The 21,186-nt window shown below is 45.8% G+C and overlaps 1 protein-coding gene and 5 non-coding genes across 6 annotated transcripts; 3 read left to right on the top strand and 3 right to left on the bottom strand.

The window, feature by feature from the left end:
• The first annotated feature begins 129 nt into the window (after positions 1-129).
• HES7 (hes family bHLH transcription factor 7) lies at positions 130-14,114 on the top strand. The gene is made up of 4 exons (XM_001368828.4): positions 130-9,465; positions 10,385-10,480; positions 11,157-11,244; positions 12,011-14,114. The coding sequence occupies exons 1-4, from the start codon at positions 9,424-9,426 to the stop codon at positions 12,466-12,468; spliced, it is 684 nt and encodes a 227-aa protein (XP_001368865.1). The 5' UTR covers positions 130-9,423; the 3' UTR covers positions 12,469-14,114.
• TRNAS-CGA (transfer RNA serine (anticodon CGA)) lies at positions 2,001-2,082 on the top strand. The gene has a single exon. It is a non-coding gene; the product is annotated as a tRNA-Ser (tRNA).
• TRNAR-UCU (transfer RNA arginine (anticodon UCU)) lies at positions 13,154-13,240 on the bottom strand. Its single transcript is given in 2 exon segments — positions 13,154-13,189; positions 13,204-13,240. It is a non-coding gene; the product is annotated as a tRNA-Arg (tRNA).
• Positions 14,115-14,322: 208 nt separating the features above from the next.
• TRNAL-UAG (transfer RNA leucine (anticodon UAG)) lies at positions 14,323-14,404 on the top strand. Its single transcript has one exon. It is a non-coding gene; the product is annotated as a tRNA-Leu (tRNA).
• Positions 14,405-20,551: 6,147 nt separating this feature from the next.
• On the bottom strand, positions 20,552-20,623 carry TRNAQ-CUG (transfer RNA glutamine (anticodon CUG)). Its single transcript has one exon. It is a non-coding gene; the product is annotated as a tRNA-Gln (tRNA).
• A 437-nt stretch (positions 20,624-21,060) lies between these two features.
• On the bottom strand, positions 21,061-21,133 carry TRNAK-UUU (transfer RNA lysine (anticodon UUU)). The gene has a single exon. It is a non-coding gene; the product is annotated as a tRNA-Lys (tRNA).
• Between the last annotated feature and the right edge of the window lie 53 nt (positions 21,134-21,186).

A 21,186-nucleotide genomic window follows, 5' to 3' on the forward strand; every position in this document is an offset into this window, starting at 1 on the left:
GAAGTCTGTTGGGGGTTAACCAGGGCTTTTCTGTCTTCACTTCAGTGGTCTTCATTTCGATTTGACAAAAATTTAAGTATCTATTGGGCCAGTGTTGGTGAACATTTCAAACTGCCTGTGACCTCCTCCCCTCCCCCCATTACCCCAGAAATCGAAGGGAGGAAGTGCTTATATTCAGCTTCTAGGCAGAGGGGCAGGGAATGTGAAAAATGCCCTCAGGTGCTTTGCCAACATGGTACTAGACAGATACTTTAGAGATTATAGTCTAATTTGGGGGAGGGGTACATTCAGGGTTATAATAACCCTGGGGCTGGCAGGGGCTTGTTGAGTTTACAGCTGCCTAGAGAAGAGTATGGGGGTAAAATATGGACCATGGAAAAAACTGGATTATAAATCCTAGTATTTATAGATTGCCAAAACTGGAAAAACCCTGAGATTCTTCTCTCCTCCATTTTATGAATATAGAAACTGAGGCCCAGGGAGTAAGTGATTTGCTGAAGGCAACACAGGAAGAACTGAGATTATAACCTCAGTCCAGTACCCCCTTCCTGACCACACTAAGCATAAACAAGTGACTAGGATCTAGGCTCTTTTCTCTGCTTCTATTGGAATAGGTAGCTAGCATAATTGCAAGCTGGAAGAGAGAGGAGACCTGCCCTCAAGCAACCTCCTACCTTCCTTTCTTAACAGAATCTGAACTTGTACTGTCAGATTTAACATCCATCACATTTTCCCTGAGCCACCAGAAGCCAGGGCCTTTCCATTGCAAGGTGGGCTTTCCTTCTGGGTTCCAAGTCCATTATTGAATCATCCCAATGCTAGGCTACCTTTTTTTCTGAATCCCTCACTCAAACATGAAAATTACGCTGAACTTGCCCTTTCTTACCACCACCACTCTCAGATTGACACCTGCTAACTTTGGAGAGGAGGGTTTCAGCAGGCTGCAAAGGCCTATTGGATTCTGCCCCAGAGTGGGTCAGGAAATCCACTACGAAACAGTCTGTGGTGTGAGCCTTTGAAGACCAGGGCAGGCAGGGAGAGTGGAATTCTCATTTAATGTGATAGTAGATGTAGTCGACAGGGGAACCTATGGAAGAAAAAAGTAGAGGAGAGGGAGGGGGATGGAAGTAATGACCCTATGTCTCATTAAACTGGAAATGAAGCTCTCCCCTACAGAGAGATAGGAGCTTTGCAAAGGGACCAACCTGGTTACCATTATTTGGGTGCAAAAACAGCTTTAGTAAATTCCAGCCATATGTAAGGCACTGTTAAGCTCATTCAAGCTCCTTGGAAACGTCAGCTGCGGTCCTTCCTAAAGATCCAATTTGCAAAATGATTTTTTCCCCTCTATAAGTTGTGGCCAATGTGGCTGCTTAAGAAACAGCAGTTCCAGAATTCGAATTCCGGTGGTGCCTCCGATTTATCACTGTGGAGTAACTGCACCCTGAGGTCAACCTGAGAGGGGCAGGGACCCCTCAACTCCCGCTCTAGTGGGTGGGTTCAGTTCATTTATACTATACAAATCCCATCCTTTTCACGTCCGTGAGGAGCTAAATCTATGAGAATCACAGTCCCAGGCCCAGTGAGGGGAACTAGGGAAAGCGAAGGGCAGGATACAAATTTCTGAGCTTCCGAGGCTGTCCGTTGTCATGGCAATTTTTGCGTTTGCGCGTGCGCGTGCATACATTCCGCCCCACAACAACACCCTCGCTCCTCGTTGTTCCCCTCATTGCCCTGGGAACGCGATGCGGATTGGGGCGCTGAAGGATATTGGAAGTGGTGGGCTGGGCTGGGTGCCTGCAAAGTATTTATGATGAAGCTGAGAGAGGACCACAGGTGCGTGGGGTTCAGTGGGAAATGAAGACGTGCGCCTGCGCAGCGTCCCCTCGAAAAAAACTAAATGAAACTAAAGACTAAGGGCTAGGTGCGATGGGGGGGTGGGAGAGGGGGCGGGGTGCGTTGATAGGCTGGTATATATGGGGAGAGACTTCCCTCACGGAGCTGTGATGGCCGAGTGGTTAAGGCGTTGGACTCGAAATCCAATGGGGTTTCCCCGCGCAGGTTCGAATCCTGCTCACAGCGACTCTTTCATGTTTTAGGAATGAATAGGCGTCCCGCTTTAATCTACTTCTTTTCAAATATATGAAATATTCTTTATTCAGACTGACAAATAATCTGTTGGGCATCTCCTCTTCCATCCTTGTTTCAACGTTTCATGTGTTTCTCTGGCTTCCGTCATGACATACTCAAAGCATATACCTACTTCAACCTCGAAAAAGATAGCGATCTGTTTTTATTAATGCCTTTTGTTTTACTTTCATTTCCAAATATATCCCAGTCACTTCAGCGTTTAAACTTTCCGTTATAACAAGAAAATGTTATGAAAATTCAACTAGAGAATCCCTAAGTAAATGCAATATTTTGCCTCAGTAGCCCACCACCTCTCTGCCAGAAGGGTTATTCATTCAGAGCTCCTGGAAGTGGTTTGTCATATTCCCCTGTGGCCCTAGATACCACACTCCCCACCACCAAAAATAGCAACCTCTTTCTACCCAAATTATGCTCCTTAATGTTACTGTTTCCGATTATAACGGAAAGTTTAAACGCTGAAGTGACTGGGATGGCTCCAGCAACAATGTCAGCCTTGATCTGATTAGAGTTCAGGATCTAGAAGGAGGTGTGATTGTGGTAGGGACAGAGGGTATTTACTGGGCAACAAAACATCTGGTGAGAAAATGGCTAGGGAATAAAGCAGAACATTTGTAAAAACAGACAAACAAAAACCTTGTCAATAATTTTCCATCCTTTCTTCCCACTTCTTGGCTTGTCCTTCATAATCTGTCTTGACTACAGTCACATCTGTGTCAGATAAGTATAAATTGATGCAATATTTTCATTTCTTGGAATTTGGCTTCTTGACAAACTGCTAATCTTAGGAGGTTATTATTAAAGATAAACTGATCTACCACTTTATTAAACCTGTTCAAAGAAAATAAATCAATTTAACCTACCATTGACCCTTAACGAAGTCAGCTTTTAGTGATCACTACTTGTTTCTAAATGCTTGTAAATTATCCCTTTAATAATGTTCTAAAAATTTGCCAGAATTCAATATCAAACTTTTAGATCTTTTTGGTTTCCAAATGACACCTTATTTGCGCTTTTGAATGTTGGGATATTTATGCTTATCCTTACCTAAGCAGTTAGATGGATCTATAATTTGGAAGTCATGAATTTGAATTTGAACACCCCTTATAGATGTGTGATCATGGGCAAGTCACTTATTAATGCTGCCTGACTCAGTTTTCTCATTCCTATAAAATGGGGAAAATAATAACAGTATCTTCCAACTCAGGGTTGGTATGAGGGTAAAATGAGCTATTTGTAAAGTGCTATGCAAACTTTGAAACTACCAGTGGTTCCTCCTTTCAGGGCCTATATTTTCTGCCTTTTAAGCATTTTGAATATAAAGTCTTTAAAACAATTCCTTGCCCTATCACTCTACTTACATTCTTCCAGGTTTCCCTCTTCACTTTCCTCTACCCCACCAGTACCTCCTTGACTTTGATCTCACTCAGACCGTGGGAAACCCTTCTTCAAAGGGGTATTGGTCTCCCCTCCCCCACTGTCAGTATCATCCCTTCCTTTCTTGGGTCCCTTACTTGCCCTTCCCTGCCCCTTGCAAGTTCTTAAATCTCAGGTACCCAAATGCTGAGCTCCCATCCCCCTCAGGCCCTTACCTATAGGAGAGATGGGATGGAGAGCCAAGGTGAGCAGGTCCAGAGCTGTGACCACATTGGAACATAATAGGGGATTGCCATGGGTGAGTGGGGGATTGAGGTGAAGCAGACTGCCACTTTGGGAGCATCCAGGTTTCTGCTGGAATTTCCCTCTGCTTCAATAATCATGTTTTTACATGCCCCAAAACTATTTTCACAGATCCACTTACAAGACAAGACATTTTTGCCTTTCTAAGCCTCCTCACATTCATTTAAATGTAATGAGAAAGAATAGAGTTGCTATAGAAATGTGAATTATTCACATCCCAGCCCACTGGCTCTGAGCAGAAAGGAGGATTTCCTTCACTCCCTTGCTCTATCCCTCATGTGTTTCTCTGTCCTATGGAATCTCACGGGAAGAGGCTACCACAGAGATTTATGGGGAGATCAATAGATGGCCAGAGAGAAGAATCGGAGAATCATGGGGACAGTGGTGTTGGGGAGATTATTCCCAGGTGGCAGTGGAGGGAGGAGCACTTAATCATCTTCACTTTCTAATATTTAAAGGTGTAGCGAATCTCCAGGCAATAAATCTGTGGGTTCCCATCTCTTACCTCCTCTGCCCCCCAGCTCCCAAGACTTTCAGGGAAATTAGGACTCTAGGGACAGAGCAAAAGTAGGTCTTCCCAGTCCTGCATCTCCTCCTTTGAAGAGCCGAAGCAGGAGGAGCAGCCAGGCCTGGGAATTAAAGCCTATAGTTGCTGCACAGCCAGGGAGGGGGAAATCAATGACACCTGACCAGCTGTGCTGCTTCCGTCCTGCAGAGCCCTACGCGTGGAGGACACGAGCTTACAGCCCTCCTCTGCCATTTCCCATTCCCTGGTAACCAAAGACACCCACCAGGTGTCTGGGAGCCTGAGAGGCTGGAATATATCCAGTTCGGTTTGAATGCAAGCTGCTAAAGGAAGAAATCAAGAACTCTGGATGGGCATTTCAGGGTTTGAAAAGGGATCTCAGAGACCATCTAGTTCTCATTAGTCACACACACCCCCCTCCACTGACCCCAAGACAGTGCCCCTCTTCGATCTTAACCCTGCTGGTAGAGACTAAAGGCCGGCCCAGAGTTGAGTCCAGAGCCACTGAATCAGGCATCTCTTGTTCCTGTGCAGGACAAGCTCCAAGTCCAGCTTCTGTGGCCTAATCTGTGGGTTCCTTCCCAGAAAACCTGTCAGGCCTTGTGGCTCCTCTTGCCTAACCCACTTTTCATTTTTCTGTTTCTATTTTTGTTCTATTGGTCTCCTTCCCTTTCATTCCTCTTCTCCTTTTTCTCCCAACTAGTTTGACCCATTTGTTTGTCCCCCATTTGGTGACCTCCCCCTCCACTCTTTCCCCCAACACCCTTCAGCCAAGGGCCTCCTGTTTCACACCTCATGGGCCAAATAACTGTTCTCAAGGAATGGAAAGAGAGGAGTGTGGGGAGGAGGAGCAGCAGCAGTGAAAACAGTCTGTGTGAAAGAAAAGCTGTAGGAAAGAGGGAGACAGTCACAGATACAGAGAGGCACAAGCCCAAGGAGAAGGAGACCAAGACACTGAGAGAGCACGTTCCTCGGCCCTAGTCTCAGCTCCCAGGTCCTCTCCCATTTCTCCCCCAAGGCATGCATGCATGCACTCTCACAAGTGGCCGCTACATCTGGCCCGTGGGCCTGGGGCCCAGGCGCGTGCAGGATCAAAGAGGGCTGGAAAGCAGGGGGTAGAGAAGGTGTCAATAACTCTTCGGTGTCAACCACCTTCCCAGGGAAGCCTAGGGCTGAGAGCCTGGGAGAGCAGAGGGGCTGGAGATAGATACCCGCAGGGAGGGTAGTCAGAGAGATAGACTGGGCACACAGAGAGAAAGAGGAAATGAGAGGCTGAGGCAAAGAGGCAGAAATAGTGGAGACAAAAAGGAGTTAGAGAGGAAAGGAGGAGAGAAAGTAAGAGATGGGAGATAAATCCCTAGAAAAGCAAGAATCAGGAGCCCAGAGCTATCTGGGCCAAGCTCCTCTTTGTCCAAGTTAATCCCTCGGCACCCTGCTCCCATTCTCCCTCTCATATTCCTCTTCCTCTTGCCCCCCTTTTCACTCAGTTGCCCTCTTGCTGGGGATCAGAGGAGATGGCATTTTCTCACAGTCACACCTAAGGAAGGCATGAGGTGAGGGTGGGAGAAGTGGGGAACTGAGCTTGATAAAGAAAAAGGAAGGAAAATAAAGCGATGGAAGAGAAAAAGGAGCAAGGACAAAGACTTTGGGAAGAAGAGATTAAGGTTACAAAATTCTTCACATTTATTATCTCACAATAACCCTGGGAAGCTAGTTACTATTACCATTCCTATTTGACAAACGAGGAAACAGACTCAGAAAAGGTGACTTGTCCAGAGTCACACAGTTTTTAGTGCCTAAGAGATGCTCTATCCATTACACCATACTTTCCTTTTTCAGGAACCTGATAGAAGTTTGGCTTTCAATTAAAAATGTAAGTTTTTCTTTTTTTTTTTAATACTTATAAAAAAAGAGAAGCTACATTCTGAGCAGGAACTGAAGCTGGCTCTCCTTGAAGATAGATCCTAATTGCCTCTCACTGAGCCAAATGCCTACCTGCTGCATACACAACTGACTCCAAATTATCCCAGGGACACTTTGGTTAGAGAGGATCTTCTGGCTAGAGCTAGGCACATGACTCCTGGCTTCCCAGGGGAGAGTAGGGCCAGGGGTTTAAGAAGTGCTTCATTAATTCAATAAACATTAAGGACCTACTATGTGCCAGGAGATACAAAAAGATGCAAAAGATAGTCCTTAGTCTCAAGAATCTTATAATCTAACAGGGAAGACAATATGCAAACAAATGTATTTGAAGCAACTAGATACAGAATATATAGTTTAAGGTTATATCATGTTAAAGTTACAGAATTGAGTTGAAATTAGGTATTCTGAAGCCTTGACTCCATCCTTTTGAGGATGGTCCCAACAGTAGGTAAGGCCTGACAGCAAGGGTCAGAACTGCATCCTAGGTTGCAGACAGGCAGACAGATAGACAGAGGCTTCTGGGCACTTTATGAAGGGCTCTTCTAGTCTGGGAAGGAACTGATGATGGAGTGGGGTGGTGAGAGAGGGAGGAGGGTCCCTTTCCCGGCCACCTCTCAATTCTGGCTGCTCTGGGTCATTAAAGCCATCCCATATGGCCAGGGGTTGGACCCACACCTGGTTGTGAACAGCCTTTCCCTCCTCTACCAGGCCATGGTGAAAAGGAAACCACAAACCTGACCTAAATTCCCAGGGGGGGGGGGATAGGGTCTCAGGCTTCAGCCATACCCCCCCTCAACATCTGTGCTGTCCCATTTGGCCTCACTGGGGAGGCTGAGTCTACATTCCTGGGGGCACCCCACCCTGGTTATACTGGCTGAAATGTTTTCTAGAGGCCAAAATTTCTGCCCTTTGCAGAAATTATAAAACCATAGATAAACCAGAGCACTAGGAAGAGTCTGTGGGAAATTATCTCTACTCTTAAATTCTTTCCTTCTTTCTGAATCTATGTCCCTGTTTGTGTCTATTTTGCCTGTGCTTCTCTTTGAATCTTTCCACCAAACAGAATAAACATTTTTCTTTTTTTCTTTTTTTCTTTTGGACAAAGTTGAGTTGAATGGGTAAGATAGAACAGTCAGAAAGGGCTTTGAACTGGCAGTAAAAAAGAAGTCAAACTGAGTTTGTCTTCTGGTTCTGCCACTTAATAAATTTTGTGACTTTGGCCAAGTCATTGCTCCTTTTTGGTGAGCCTCAGTTTCCTCATGTATAAAATTATCAATTTGGACTAAACTCCCAAATCTCCTCCAGCTCTGATATTCTATATGTATTGTCTCTAGGTAGTGCAGGGCCTGCAGTCAGAAGACCTGCGTTCAAATCTAGTCTTAGACACTTTACTAGCTTACTAGTGATACCAGGCAAGCCACTTAACTTCTGTTTGCCTCAGTTTTCTCATCTGTAAAATGAGGATTAAAAATAGTACCTACCTCCCAGGGTGGTTGTGAGGGTTCAAATGAGATGGAAATTATAAAACTCTTAGCCCGGGGCCTGCCATATAGTAAGTGCTAATATAAATTTTAGCTGTCATTGTTCCTATCAACTGGCATATGCACAGAGTAAGGTAGTCACTTCTGATATCATCTTAAAGATTTGGAATCAAATTCCACCAGCATTTAAGTGTAAGAGGAAATAAGCCAGGGTCAGGTTCAGTAAGATAGTCCCTGCCCTCAAAGAACTTATAGTTTGGGTACTACAGGTAACTAGACATTATCAGACAAGCAAAGACAAAAGCCTTACTGCTCTCCCCCCCAATACCCAAAGCAGGTCTCCATCAGGTCCTATGTGAGGAGAGTGGATTAATTACTAATGGGAAAACTAGGGATGAAATATTTTTGAAGAATGGGAGTGGGAAGCAATGATTTGGAGACACTTGGTTTGTAAACTATAAAGCACTCTATTAAATGTGAGCTTTAGGGAAAAGATCTAGAAAAAAAACATGAAAAGAAGGGAAGCAGGGAAAGAGATAGGTTTTTCCAAGGCTAGGGAACAGGTACCAGAAAAGGCTGGGATAAAGAATATGGGAAAAGGAAGGCTGATTTTTTTTTTATCAGGGTTAGTGTGGATACAGGTACTCCTGAGCACTGGTAGAAGGGCATGGGAAGGTGGCACCCACCTCTGTCTACACTTAGACACTCTGTTCCCTCTTAGTTCCATCATCTGCAAGTGAACATGTAAATACTTTAATTACCTGCTTCATAGTGTTGTTGGGAGGACATTGACATCAAAATATGAAGTATTATGTGAATCATATATTAATATGTATGTAAATTACTGGTATCAGGAGCTTCCAATTAAGTACTCCCTCTACCAAAAATAAAACAGCATTCAGTTGTTCTGTTCAGGATCCCATAAGCCACATGGGCAGGAGTAGAATCCAGAATTTTTTAATTTCAAGCCTAGCTCAAACCACCCTGAATAACTTCATCCTATAACTTCACTAATAGTCTAATACCAAGAGAACTTTTTCTGTAATATGTGACCCTGGAGGAAGATATGGCCACATAGTGACTGACAGCTACTATTGATAGAAAGAAGGAACTTCAAGGCACATTCTCAGGGTCCTTAGCCTCGTTCTCTGGCCATTACAGCAAGCTGCCTCTCACACAAACATCACTACTGTTAAACAGAAAAGAATAATAGTAGGATTTAGAAGAGTTCTTTTCTTTCTGAACTCCAACTAAAGATGGGATAAAAATAATGGTACTTGCCAACATCCATCCTTCACTGCAACCATAACTCCACCCTGGGACAAATTTGTGAAACTAAGACTTTCTGAATGTAACCTCAACCCTAGTGGCACCTCACAAATTCTCTTTGGGGAAACACCAGCCCCCAACAATAGGCCTTTCCCCTTTCAGCTAAGTTTGCCTGCCCTTACTCACACCTCCCCCTTCCGGTAGCCTCGTGTCCTTAGTCTGGGGGGCCTTGAGCTGGCTGTTCACACCTAGCCTGTCGCTATAGGCTGTGGCAGCAGGGGTGTTGAGGGGGTCCTGGAGGCGGTGCTGGAGGGAGGAGGTGTCCAGGAACCCTCTGCCTTGATATAAAGCACTGGGCAGGCACTGACCAGCTCCATTCCAAGGTCCAGATGCGAGATGGTGACCAGGGATCGAGCAGAGAACAGGGATAGTCCCAAGGTAAGAGGAAGAGGGGGAAGGAAGGAGGTACCCAAGCCTTGAGAAAAAGAAATAGAAGAGAGACAGGGAGAGGAAAAGTTCTCTACTTTGGGAAAATTTTGGGATGGAGGGGCCAGAAGGAAGAAAAAGAGAAGGTAAAGTGATCATAGAGATAGAAGTCAAGTAATGGAGGTGGAAAAAAGAAAGGGGACAGAGGAGAAAGACAGGAAAGAAAGAGGGGAGCAGAGAGGAATAGAAAGTGAGTAAGTAAGACCGGAAAATCCCCTGGAGGGTTATATGTGAAGGGAAAGGGAGGAAGAAGAAGGAAGGAAAGAATCAAAGCTAGAAAACAGAAGGTGGGAAGGGTAGAAAAGGATGATGGCTAGAGAGAGTGAGTAGAGGGTCCAGGTGAGAAGAGGGAATTGGGATCAGGGAGATGGGAAACTAGGAATAAGTTTTAGAGAAAGATGGAAGAGAAGGGGACTCCTAGAAGAGGTGAAAGGGTTGTAGAAAGAGAAGTTCTGCTAATCAATAAATTAGGAGGAAAAATAGGAGAAAAAGTTGTTCATGGAATAGGCTCTTGCCTGATGGAGACATGCATATAGAGTAAGGAGAAGGAAGAAGAGGAAGAAAGGTATCCATATTTTAAGGAAGGAAAAGATAAATGGAGGAGAAAAAAAAGTTCAGATAGACACAGAAAGACATGCTGAAAAAAAATAGAATAAAAAAAAAACCCTAGAGAAACAAGACTAAGTCCTGAACTCTCAGTGGGAGAGAAACCTTGGGGGAGGCAAATGGACAAGGCATTAGAAAGCCTAGGGAAGTGGGAGGACCTCTGGGCCCGGAGGAGTTTCGGAGCGGGTAGCTGGGACAGCAGGTCTGTGGTTGAGTCTTGGGTATGGCTCGGTCCGGCCTCCCCCCCCCCCCTTCCCCTCCACAGATGCTGAAGCCACTGGTGGAGAAGCGGCGCCGAGATCGTATCAATCGGAGCTTAGAAGAGCTTAGACTGCTACTGCTGGAGAGGACCCGGGACCAGGTCAGTGAAGTCCCCTACCCCTTATCCCCTTCGGGGCCCAGTCATGAGGGGAGAGGGGAGGCAAGTCTCTAAGAGCCTCAGGGACCCAGGTGTCTTGTTTCTAGCCGGGCCTCAAAAACCTTCAAGGATTCACGTGTCCGATCCTTAGCCCTAGTATTATAGATTTCCAAGGACCTAAAGGTCTGGCGCCCAGTCTTCAAGATCTTCTAGGGACCTAGGAGTCCGTCCTTCCAGGCTCTCAAGGAACCCCCAACTGTGTCCCACCAATCCCCAATTTCCTTGGTAGCCCATCCATTAGGCCCTCCAGTTCCGGTATTACCACTTTATTCTCTCTTGGGGGAGATCAATTATTCCGCTCCCCCCAATCCCACCCCAGAGAAACACTAAATCCCCCTCCCCTTAGTTTCGGAATCCCAATCTCCGGACCTCCCTTGCCCCCCCCCCCGCCCCCTTCACGTGTCCCTTCCCTTCCTTCTCCCTTCCCTCCTCCTCCTCGTCCTCCTCCTCCTCCCCCCTCTTCCCTCCCATCCCCTCCCTCTGCTCTGCTGCAGTGAAGATCGCCCCGGTGGAATGAATGAATTCCTGTTCCTGGGCCCTGCTTCTCTCTTCCCCCTCCCACTTTCCCCCCTCTCTTTCCCCTCCCTGTCTCTCTCCCCTTGCTCCATCCTGCCTCTAGAATCTGCGGAACCCGAAAGTGGAGAAGGCCGAGATCCTGGAATTCGCCGTAGGCTACTTGAGGGAGCGGAGCCGGGTCGAGCCCCCGGGTACAGCGCGTGGGGCTGGGGCCGCGGGGGCGGGGAGGGCAGAGTGGGATGGGAACGTGAGAGAAGCAGAGATGGGGAGAACAAATAGGGAATTGGGAGGTTAGTGGGTGAGAAAGGAGGCAGAAGAGTGTAGCAGGGGAAGTAAGGACTGAGGGATGGGGAGGTGGTGTGTCCCCCAAAAGCTCCCCCTTCCAGATGCATTTCTTGAAGATAATAACGCACGTGTGTATCTGTCTCTGTGTCTCGCTCTCGCGGTCTCTGTCTATGTGTCTCACTGCCATCGATCCACTGGACTCCTGGTGCCCTCCTCTATCCATCTGGTCGGCCTGGTTTTCCCTTCTCCATGATCCAATTCCCCCTCTCCTCCGTCTCCACCTCCCTACTATGTCCCCTCGGTTTCCCTGACCCAATACCACCTATTTGTGTCGATCTTTCCATTCTCATCTTACCCACTATCCTCTCTATTCTACCTATCGCCTGCCTCTACGCCCCCGTGTTCTTTTTATTGCCTTGTCTCCGTGCTCCCCCCGCCCATCTTCTGCATGCGCCCCCCATCTGTCTACACGCTCCCCTCAACATCCATCTTTATATCTCTGCGTGGCGTCTGCCTCATTTTTCCCATTCCCATTTCTCCTTGCTCCCTTTCTGCCTCCCAATTCTCACGTCACTACGCGTCCCCTTGCCCCGTGCCCCCCCCCCCCAATGCTTGCGCCACCTCCCTGCCCTGATTCTCCCTCTCCCTTGCTCCTCCCGTCCGCGGCTCCAGGCGCCCCTCGAGCCCCCACTCAGGACTCCGAGGCACTGACCAGCTGCTACCTGTCCGGCTTCCGCGAGTGCCTCCTCCGCCTGGCAGCCTACGTCCATGAAGCCAGCCCGGCAGCCAGAGCGCAGCTCCTCTCTACCCTCCACAGCTACCTCCGGCCCAAGCTAAACCAGCCTGAGCCCGGCGCTGGGGAGCCCCGCTGCCCGCCTCCTCGCCCCGCGCTGGACCCCGCCGCCCCGCCGCCAGGCTCGATGCCTGCCCCTGCCCACCACCACCCTCTCCTGCCCCCCACCAGTCCCCAATCCGCCTGGTCCTCAACGCTCAGCACGACCTGGCCGAGGCACCTGGGCGCACGGGCGCCGCACACAGGACTGCGCCCGCTTCAGAGACAAGAGAGGGTGCCACCGCGGGGGAAGTCCCCGCCGGCCCCACCGCCAGCCTTCTGGAGACCTTGGCCTTGAGTTTTTTGGGGAGGGAGGGTAGGGCACTGGGGGCCGGAGGAGGGAGCCAGGAGTGGAGGAGTTCAGGAAGGTGGCGGGGAGGGCGGGGCGAGAGAGGAGAGAGAAAAAGACTCCGTTTTGGAGGGCGGGGGCGGGGCTCGCGTCCGGGGCCCCAGGAGGAGGATGCTTCCCAGGACCCAGGCGTCGGGGGCGGGAAGGCGGGCTGCCTGGGGACAGAGGGTGCAGGGTGGGAGAGTCGGGGACAATGGGTGCTGTGGTCGTGTTGAGATTCTTGTTTATATATAGTATCTATATAAATATATATTTCCCCTTGTCCCTTTCCTCCCTTCCCTCTGATCTTCACACCAGCCCCTCCGAGCCCCTAAGCTTTCCACCCCTTCTCCTCTGCCCGGCCCTGCACCCCCGGCCTAGCTGGTGCATGGAATAAAGTGGTGATCGAATCCCTTTTTCTCCGAGTCCTTTCCCCTCCGCTCCCCCCTTACCTCTCCCTGGGCGGCGCCGCGAGCTGACAGGTAAGTAAGGAGAGCTAGAGCTGTACTGCAAACCTGGAGACAGAACGGGCGGAAGGATAGTTGGGGGTGGGGTGGGAGGCATTTGGGAGTGGGAGACCATTTTAATAGGCCTCCCAGTTCCTCACTCACCTAGACTGCCAATGACCAAGGGAAGAGGGGGGAAAAAAATAAAGCGACTCTGGTGGGATTCGAACCCACAACCTTTGAATTACTCTCTCGTCACTAGAAGTCCAATGCGCTATCCATTGCGCCACAGAGCCACCTGCCGGGGCTCTGCAGCTCGTGCCCTACAGCCGCCACCATCGCCGCCTAAGGAATGGGCAAGAGGGAGGGGAAGAAGCAAAGGCTGCGAAGAAATGAGGGAGGAACAGGAGAGGAAGGGGGCGGGGTGGGTCGAGCAGAGCCTGACTCCTACTAGAGAGCTGGAGTTGGTGGCTTAGGAAGGGTGTGTGTGTGCGTGTGCGGTATATATAAGTGTAGGTTATGTGTGTGTGTAGGAATGGATTGTGTGGGGGTCGGGTATGTGGTGTGTCTGGATCCGCGTATCTGCGTGAAGGTGGTGTGTGTTTGAGTTGTGTCTGTGTCGGTGTGTGTAGGTATAGGTTGTAGGGGGGGTGTAGATTTCGGTGGTATAGACCTGTGTAGGTATGGGTTGGGTGTAAGATGTGTCTGTGTGTCTTGGTTATGTGTGTGTTGTTTTTCTGTGTGCGGTATAGGAGCCTGTCTGTGCATGTGATGTATGCGTGTCTGCGCGAGTGTCTGCGTGTTCGCCTGTGCGTGCGTCTGCGCGCCTGTCTGTGCGTGTCTACGTGTGTCTGTGAACGTGTTGGTTTGTATTCCGAGTGCCTAGTTAGTCCTTCGGTAGGTCGCTGGAGCTGACGACGTTGGCAATGGAAGCTACTTAGCTCGGAGTCTTTAGGGATTCTCTCACCTCCCCCATCTTACCCTAGGCCACGCAGGCGCGCTAGGGCAGTGCCTGCCTTTGTCTCCTCCCTTTCTCTCTTCAATCTCCCTCCCTATCTCTTTACACTGTCGACTAGCCCTGGGTCTGTGTGCGCGGATATAACCCCTTCCCCTACGTATCAAATTTGCTTCCTGCTCCCTCCCCTTCCAATAAATTGTTTTAATTTTTAACTTTTTGAACGTATCTGGTTTTATTTCCGGGACTCGAAGATCCGATTTTTAGCCCTCAGTTTTCCTTCTCCGGCTCTTAATTATATTTATAGCTCAGATGATTTACACAATATCAAATTAAAAGGAACAATCTTACAATATTGATTCTTTCGAACAACTCTCCTGGAATATCCCTAGGAAGCCACTAAGACAGAGATATGAACGCCCAGGTAGCGTGGCCGAGCGGTCTAAGGCGCTGGATTTAGGCTCCAGTCTCCTCGGAGGCGTGGGTTCGAATCCCACCGCTGCCACGGCAGGTGTAATTTTGCTAAATAAATGTTTATTACGTTGTTCTACCCCTGGGCTTCATTACCTTTCACCCCACTATTCCTTTATTCTACTGTAAGAGTAAGGACTTTTGGGGTATATGTTACTTTCCAGGATTTCTATAATTCAAGGCTGAAGGTTCCTCCGTCAAGGTTCTTTCTGCCTGAAATATTTGAGGTAGGCAATGGTAATAAATGGTCCAATAAATGATCATCTCCATCTACTTCAAATTTGTACCCTTCAATAACCTATTTATTAAAATGCTGTTACGAGCAGAGTCCTGGGCTCTACCAAAGGAACTTGCAATCAAGGAGAGGGTGATTAAAAACTCATGAGGTTTAGAGCAGGAAGACATGAAAAGATACAACAAACACTTATACAAATTTTAAAGAAAAAGAAATCTCTGCCTTCCAAGAATTCACAGAATATCAGAGTTGGAAAAGACTACAGAAGCCATCTAATTAAAATCCATCCCTGAACACCAGAGCATCCTCTCCCTTCTCCCACTTCCACCATGTGGTTACTTAATAATTTTGAAGTTGGAGTTAATTGAAGTGATCATCCATCCTCTACTGGAGTACCTCCACTTATCTCCTAAGGGAACTCATTCACTTTTGAATATTCCCAACTACAGAATTCTGAAATATTTTTCTTACAAGTCGAATTATTAATTAATTAATTAATTAATGTTATTTCTGATTATGGCTGTCATTGTGTCCTCTAGGACCTAGTGAAGCAAATCTAAATCCCTCTTCCAGGGAAGTCCTCCCTCAAATACTTGAAAAAATAACCAAACCAAACAAAACTATTCTATCCTCAATACGTCTCCGACAAGGTAAATACTCTAGTAAATACTTTCTAGTTCTTTCAGTCATTCCTCATCTTATTTTACTTTTCTAGTCTTTCTCCTCTGGAGGTGTTCCAGATTCACTTTCCTTCCTAAGTCTCATTTACTGGCTTTCCTAACACATAAGCTCAATGCAAAATATGACTTTCCAGATGTGACTAGACAAGGCCATAGTCCATTCTGTAGTCCTGGAAGAGACTCTATTTGTTTCTGGGGGCAGCCATATTCCACAAATGACTTCATAGCGGTCTACTAAACCCTAACTATCTTTCAGACAACCTGAAGTCTAGCTTCATCTTCTCCATTTAAAAAGTTGGTTTAAGGTCAGTTGTTAGATTTGTCATCTATTCCTTTCATATTTAATTTGACTAATTTTGGGTTACAGCAAGTTCTTGGGAATCCTGGCTTTGTCCCCCAAGCCTTGTGTCAATTCTGGATTTTACAGGGATGCTAGATGTACCTTTATTCAAGTCACTGATAAAAATAGCAAATGCTATAAAGCCAGAGTTCTTAAGAACACTCATTGTGCCATTGGGCAAAAATCTTCCAAGAGGGTGCAGAATCATCCATCTGGAGAGGGGTCTGGCCATTATACTGATTCTGAATCCATCCACCACTGTTATCACTATTGCTTTTTTCTCTTAACTATTTCCATTTTATCTTACAGTTTGTTTGTACATAGTTGTTTGCATGTCATCATCTACCCCATTAGACCTCGAGCTCCTTGACAGCAGAGATTGTCTTTTGTCTTTCTTTTTTTTTCCTCAGCATTTAGCATAGTAGCACCTGGCACATAGTAGGCACTTAATAAATGTTTATTGACTGAATGACAGAAAGAAGAAAATAGAACTAACTATAAGAACACCATACAGAATTACAACATGAATGGAAATGCTAAAAGCACTAAAAGTATGTGATCTCTGATCAACTTATAATGAATAATCTCAGTCCTAGAAAATGTACAAGAACCTTCTCTCAGTAGAAAGATGAGGACTGTGGTATTGGGAGTTCTGTTGATTCTTTTAGAGGAGGTAGATGAATTGTCTTTGCTTAAGTCTTTTTTTCCTTGTTAGAAGGAATGAGTCAATGATGGAAGAGGGGAAGTGATAAACTTTATTCCCCTACCATGTGCCCCTGACTTCTCTTATTTTTATGTTTCTTTTTCTTATGAATTTTCTTATGAATTCTTTATGAGTTCTTATTCAATCACAACCTTATGTGATTGAATGAGTATTCTGAGATGGGAGTGCCTGAGTGACTGGTGAGACTTGGAGATCTAGCAAGGCCATCCGAAGTCCCACTGACAAATGGAGTCCCATAATTTGTAGCAGTAGCAATTAAAAAAAACAGTTTTTCATAGTTTTAAGCAGGAGGTTGACACCTCCTCTTTTCCCCAACCTAGACATCAAATCACAGAAGGAGCCAGCAAGGAAGAAAAGGATTTCTCAAAAGAATTCATTCTCCAAATGGCATCTCTGAGAAGAAAGAGAGAAAAGATCTCTGGGAGCTAGGAAATTAAGGGTACCCTCCTGTCTCTTGTGTTATATAAGCATGTGCCTTGCCAGTATACTAAGTTCACGATCATTCTTTCCTCCTCACAAACTCTATTTGCAGAGATAGGAGGGACAGAGTGTGCCTCCAGCTTGGGACAAATCTTCTGTTCCAACTAACTCTAAGCCTGAGCCCACACTCCTCTGGGATCTTGTGCAAAGGTAAGGATCTTTTGTTAGGGAGATGTTTCTGTAACTTCTGTTCTTGTTTTGCTAATTGATGTCAACTGATTGATTTATATAAGGGAATCACATGGAATGGGGGCTCATTAACAATTATACTGGAAGCCAAGATCCCTCAAAGACAGTCCCAGAACTCTGAGGTCTACTCTCTGGGGACTCAACTGCCAATGTAGGAGGAGAGGGGGAGAGTAATTTCATAGGGGATGCTACAAATGCAAAAGAAAGTGCCCTGTGAGGTCTAAGGGGGAAGGGCTTCCTAGATGAGCTGGCATTTGACTTGGTTATTTAAGGAAAGATAAGAATGACTTTCGTTCAACCCTCTAATTGAGTTCCTACCATATGAGACCTTCTCAAATTAAATGGTCTCCAAAGTGAGGTTTATTCACTCTCAGAAGTGGTATAGGAAAAAAAAAAAGAAAATTGAGTTGAGCTGTGGTAGGAGTTGTGGGGGGGGGGGGCACTGAGGAAGGGGCTACTGGGCTACATTCTTCCCCATGCAGCTAAGTTTGCTCACTCTTCCTCTAATGCAGCAACAGTAACCCACAGACCTTATATCCCAGGCTTGGGATCCCCCCAGCTTAAGGGCAGTGGAGGAGAATGAGATGGATGAGATGTGTTTCCTGCCCACCTAACTCCACCCCCAGGACATCCACCCAGGCAATAATGGGGACAGACAGACCCTACTTCTCCACCCTCTTGGGAGGATGGATGGGATGGGTGGGGGCTTCCTGGGTACTTTTCGGGAGACTCTTGGGACAGACGCTCCTGAGACAATGAACACAATACCCAGATCACCGTGGAACACAGGTTGCAATGGGTATAAAGTGACTCTTACCCTCAAGAGAGGAAGGATTGAATGTGTACTGTATAACATGGAACAGTCATGGAACATATTCATCAGAATGAGGAGGGAGTTCTACTTGGGCTCAAGCAGGCAGGTTGGTCCAAGAGATTCTTCTGGAGAATGGGGGCTCACTGATGCTATTTTTTCTCTGGTCTCTTCCCTTGGAAGCTGAGAAATGCATGAGCTGTTTGAGGGAGGAACTGTAGCAAAGATAGCTTAAAAGGAGCAGCCATAGCACTGACAGCCAAAGGGAATGGGAGCAAACAACAGCAGCAGCAAACAAGAGGAGAGAAGTAATAATGGCATCTGCTGCTGGTGGCTTGAGGCCTTAATAGTCAATCAAACAACTTTCTCAGATCTACAGACCTGTTTCCCTGAAGTCTTCGGACAGCTTGAAAGAAAATGAAGATTATCCACCCCCAGGAAACTACAGCCTACCCAGGTATCTTGCTCTGCCCTGGTGCTGAAACCTCTGCATACCTGTAACAGGTATGGAACTCCTATAACCCTGAACTCCAAAGGCTTTGCCTTCCTCTTGTTCCCACCTCCTGCCAACACACACATTGGGGAGAAATTGAAGTTGGTAGCTAAATTTCAACAACAGCAACAAAACCCTAATAATTGGTTGACTGAGTTGAATAAACTTAGCCAATTATCTTCTACTTTGACTTGGATCTGTGTTTCTTTTTCAGCTACAACAACTGTTAAAGACAGGTATCAAAACAAACTAAAACTGAATTTTTCTGATAGTTATATCATAAAGTGTTAAAGCGAGATTTGCAAAAATAATAAAGATATCAATCACATTGTTCCCCTTAAAAGATAGTTTTTTTTTATATGAGAACAAAATGCCCTGTTATAAAACTATAAAATAATTATTTTTTATGTTTAGCTAAACTTTCTGTTGTGTATATGTTGTAACATATATGTAGTGGAGGTTTATTCCTAGGAGAATTTGAAGGCTGCTCTTCAAATTGCCTGCTGGAAATCTGAGTGGAGGCTTAATAAACTTCTGGAAACTCATAATGGGAGAAGTTATCCTTTGACTTTCTTTGGTCAGTTTACAACAATATGACATATGGCCTTTTAAGTGACTGCTGAAACTGGGTGCATTCAAAAGTCACCAACATATAAAATCTCTCTCTCTCTCTCTGCTTCTGAATGCTATAAGGCACTGGGTTCAAAGAGAGGTAGTAGTCATAGCTACTAGTTGGCTTATCTGTGGGGCCATGAACCCATTGTCACCTCTGTTTCTTTTATTGCTGCTGTATAATATCTTTCATGATATTAAGTGAATAAGCAACAGAAGTAGGATAAACCAGATTATGATTAAGCCAACCATGAGAAGCATCCTTTAGAAGCCATCACAGCTGGGAGTGGACTCAGAAGCTGGGGCACTGTGTTCTACAAGCAAGGGAGACACCACTTTCACCAGGGCTTGCTCCTCTGCAGGCCTTGCTGCTGTGACTACCTGTAAATTCTGCTATGGATTCCCTCAGTGGGTTTCTCTGGGCTCTTTTGGCCTTTCAAAGCTTACAAGTTTATAACCTGTTCTATTTCATCTCCACTCTGAAGAGAGTTGGTTCAAAGGGAAACTTCTCCAAAAAGGGAGAAAAGATTTCCTGGGGCACCAGGTATTCTGTTATTCTTTTGCTACATGGGGGTGTTTTGCCACCCTTTTCTTTTTCTCCAAATTTGAGCCCATGGAGACTGGGTGTATTTGTGGGAGAGAATCCTAGGCTTGGGAAGGAAAGTTGTTCTTGCATATAAAAGCCATTTTATTCTACCAAATAATTGTTAAAGGAAAACACATTGATGAGGGTTCAGAACTTACTGTGTTGGTATATCACTCCACAGGGTTACTTCTGGGACTGAAGGTAGCAGCCACCTTTTGGGAACTTCAAACCAGTAGTTGGAGTACAAGCAGGGAGAGCCAGCCCAGAGCAGTTGCTATGTGAAATCTGATCGTGCCATTCTCTTATTTAATCCATAACCTCTACTGGCACTCTTTTGCCTCTAAGATAAGATCTAAACCCCTCCATTTTGCCTTCAGTCTGTCTTTCCAACATTCTTGTATATTTTCTTCCCCAGGACTCTGTGATAGATTCAAGGGATCTTCTCTCTATGTCATGGTTTTCTCCTTGCCTGCAATGACCTCATGTCCCACTGCCTCATTGAATCACTGTCTTCCTTCAAGACTTAGCTCAGCCCTCTCCTTCTATTACATTTCCTGATCTTCTCAACTCCTAATGCCCTTCTTTCCAAACGTCTTTATAGTTAACCACTTTGTATTATTTCTAGAAATCTCTGGGTTAGAATGTACACTCTGAGAGTAGGGTTGTTTCATTGTAATTTCAGGGCCCAGTATGTAGTAGGCAATTAAGAAATGTTTGCTTTAAAATAAATAACTGCGTGGAAGGATGATGGATTCCAAATTTCTCAAATTAAAAAATTCCCAAACCAATTTTTAGGTTTCATATCCAAACTTCATCAAATTTCAAAATTCTTCAAGAAACTTGTTTCTTCTGGGCAATCATTTCAATTTCAATGAAATTCAATTCAACCGAATTCAGTTTAAGAAAGTCTTTTCCTAAAGCTTTTCGCTGAAAGGAAAATTTTTCTTTTTTAAATTTTGGGATGTGAGAAATATTTTTTTTAAAATGCGGAACCAGCCGGTATTGAAAACCTGAACCACGTAGTGCAAAACAGGTTCCACCGAGATTTGAACTCGGATCGCTGGATTCAGAGTCCAGAGTGCTAACCATTACACCATGGAACCACCTTCGGAGATTTTCTTTTTCAGATCCCTTTTATACTTACTTTGTCTTCTGCTGTTTCTTCTTTCCTTTGCTTTCCCCCAATTTTTCTTTCCTATCCCCTCCTCCTATTTCCTACTCTTCTTCGGAGATGAATCCAAGCGCTTTTTTGGGGGGCAACAAAATGCCCTTCCGAATCCAATTTTTCCTCTTTCCTAAAAAGAAATCACTTGCTTTGAAAAACACCGACAGAAAAATATTTTTCTAGACTATGAAAAACTTACAGAAGTTTTGTTTTTCTTTTTTGTTTCCCAGAGGAGAAAGAGGAAGAGAAAATAAATGCTTATTAGATGGAGAAAAAAAGAAAGTGTACTTAAATTTTTAAAATTGTCAACATCAATGTTTTAATCTTTATTATTTTCAATGACAAATACCAAAGAAAGAGGGGGAAAAAAAGCAGCGCCCGAACAGGGACTTGAACCCTGGACCCTCAGATTAAAAGTCTGATGCTCTACCGACTGAGCTATCCGGGCCCTGAAACAAAGCTTCGCCAGGCGTCTACTAGAAGCTGCGCTTGCGTAGATTT

This window comes from Monodelphis domestica, chromosome 2 (genome assembly GCF_027887165.1).
Source record: "Monodelphis domestica isolate mMonDom1 chromosome 2, mMonDom1.pri, whole genome shotgun sequence".
In the NCBI taxonomy this organism is placed as follows: Eukaryota; Metazoa; Chordata; class Mammalia; order Didelphimorphia; family Didelphidae; genus Monodelphis; species Monodelphis domestica.

Coding starts and splice junctions, on each gene's coding strand:
- HES7 (XM_001368828.4), top strand. CDS start 9,424: ATGGTGACCAGGGATCGAGCAGAGAACAGGGATAGTCCCAAG. Junction 10,481..11,156: donor TGGAGAGGACCCGGGACCAG/GTCAGTGAAGTC, acceptor TCCTGCCTCTAG/AATCTGCGGAACCCGAAAGT. Junction 11,245..12,010: donor GAGCCGGGTCGAGCCCCCGG/GTACAGCGCGTG, acceptor CCGCGGCTCCAG/GCGCCCCTCGAGCCCCCACT.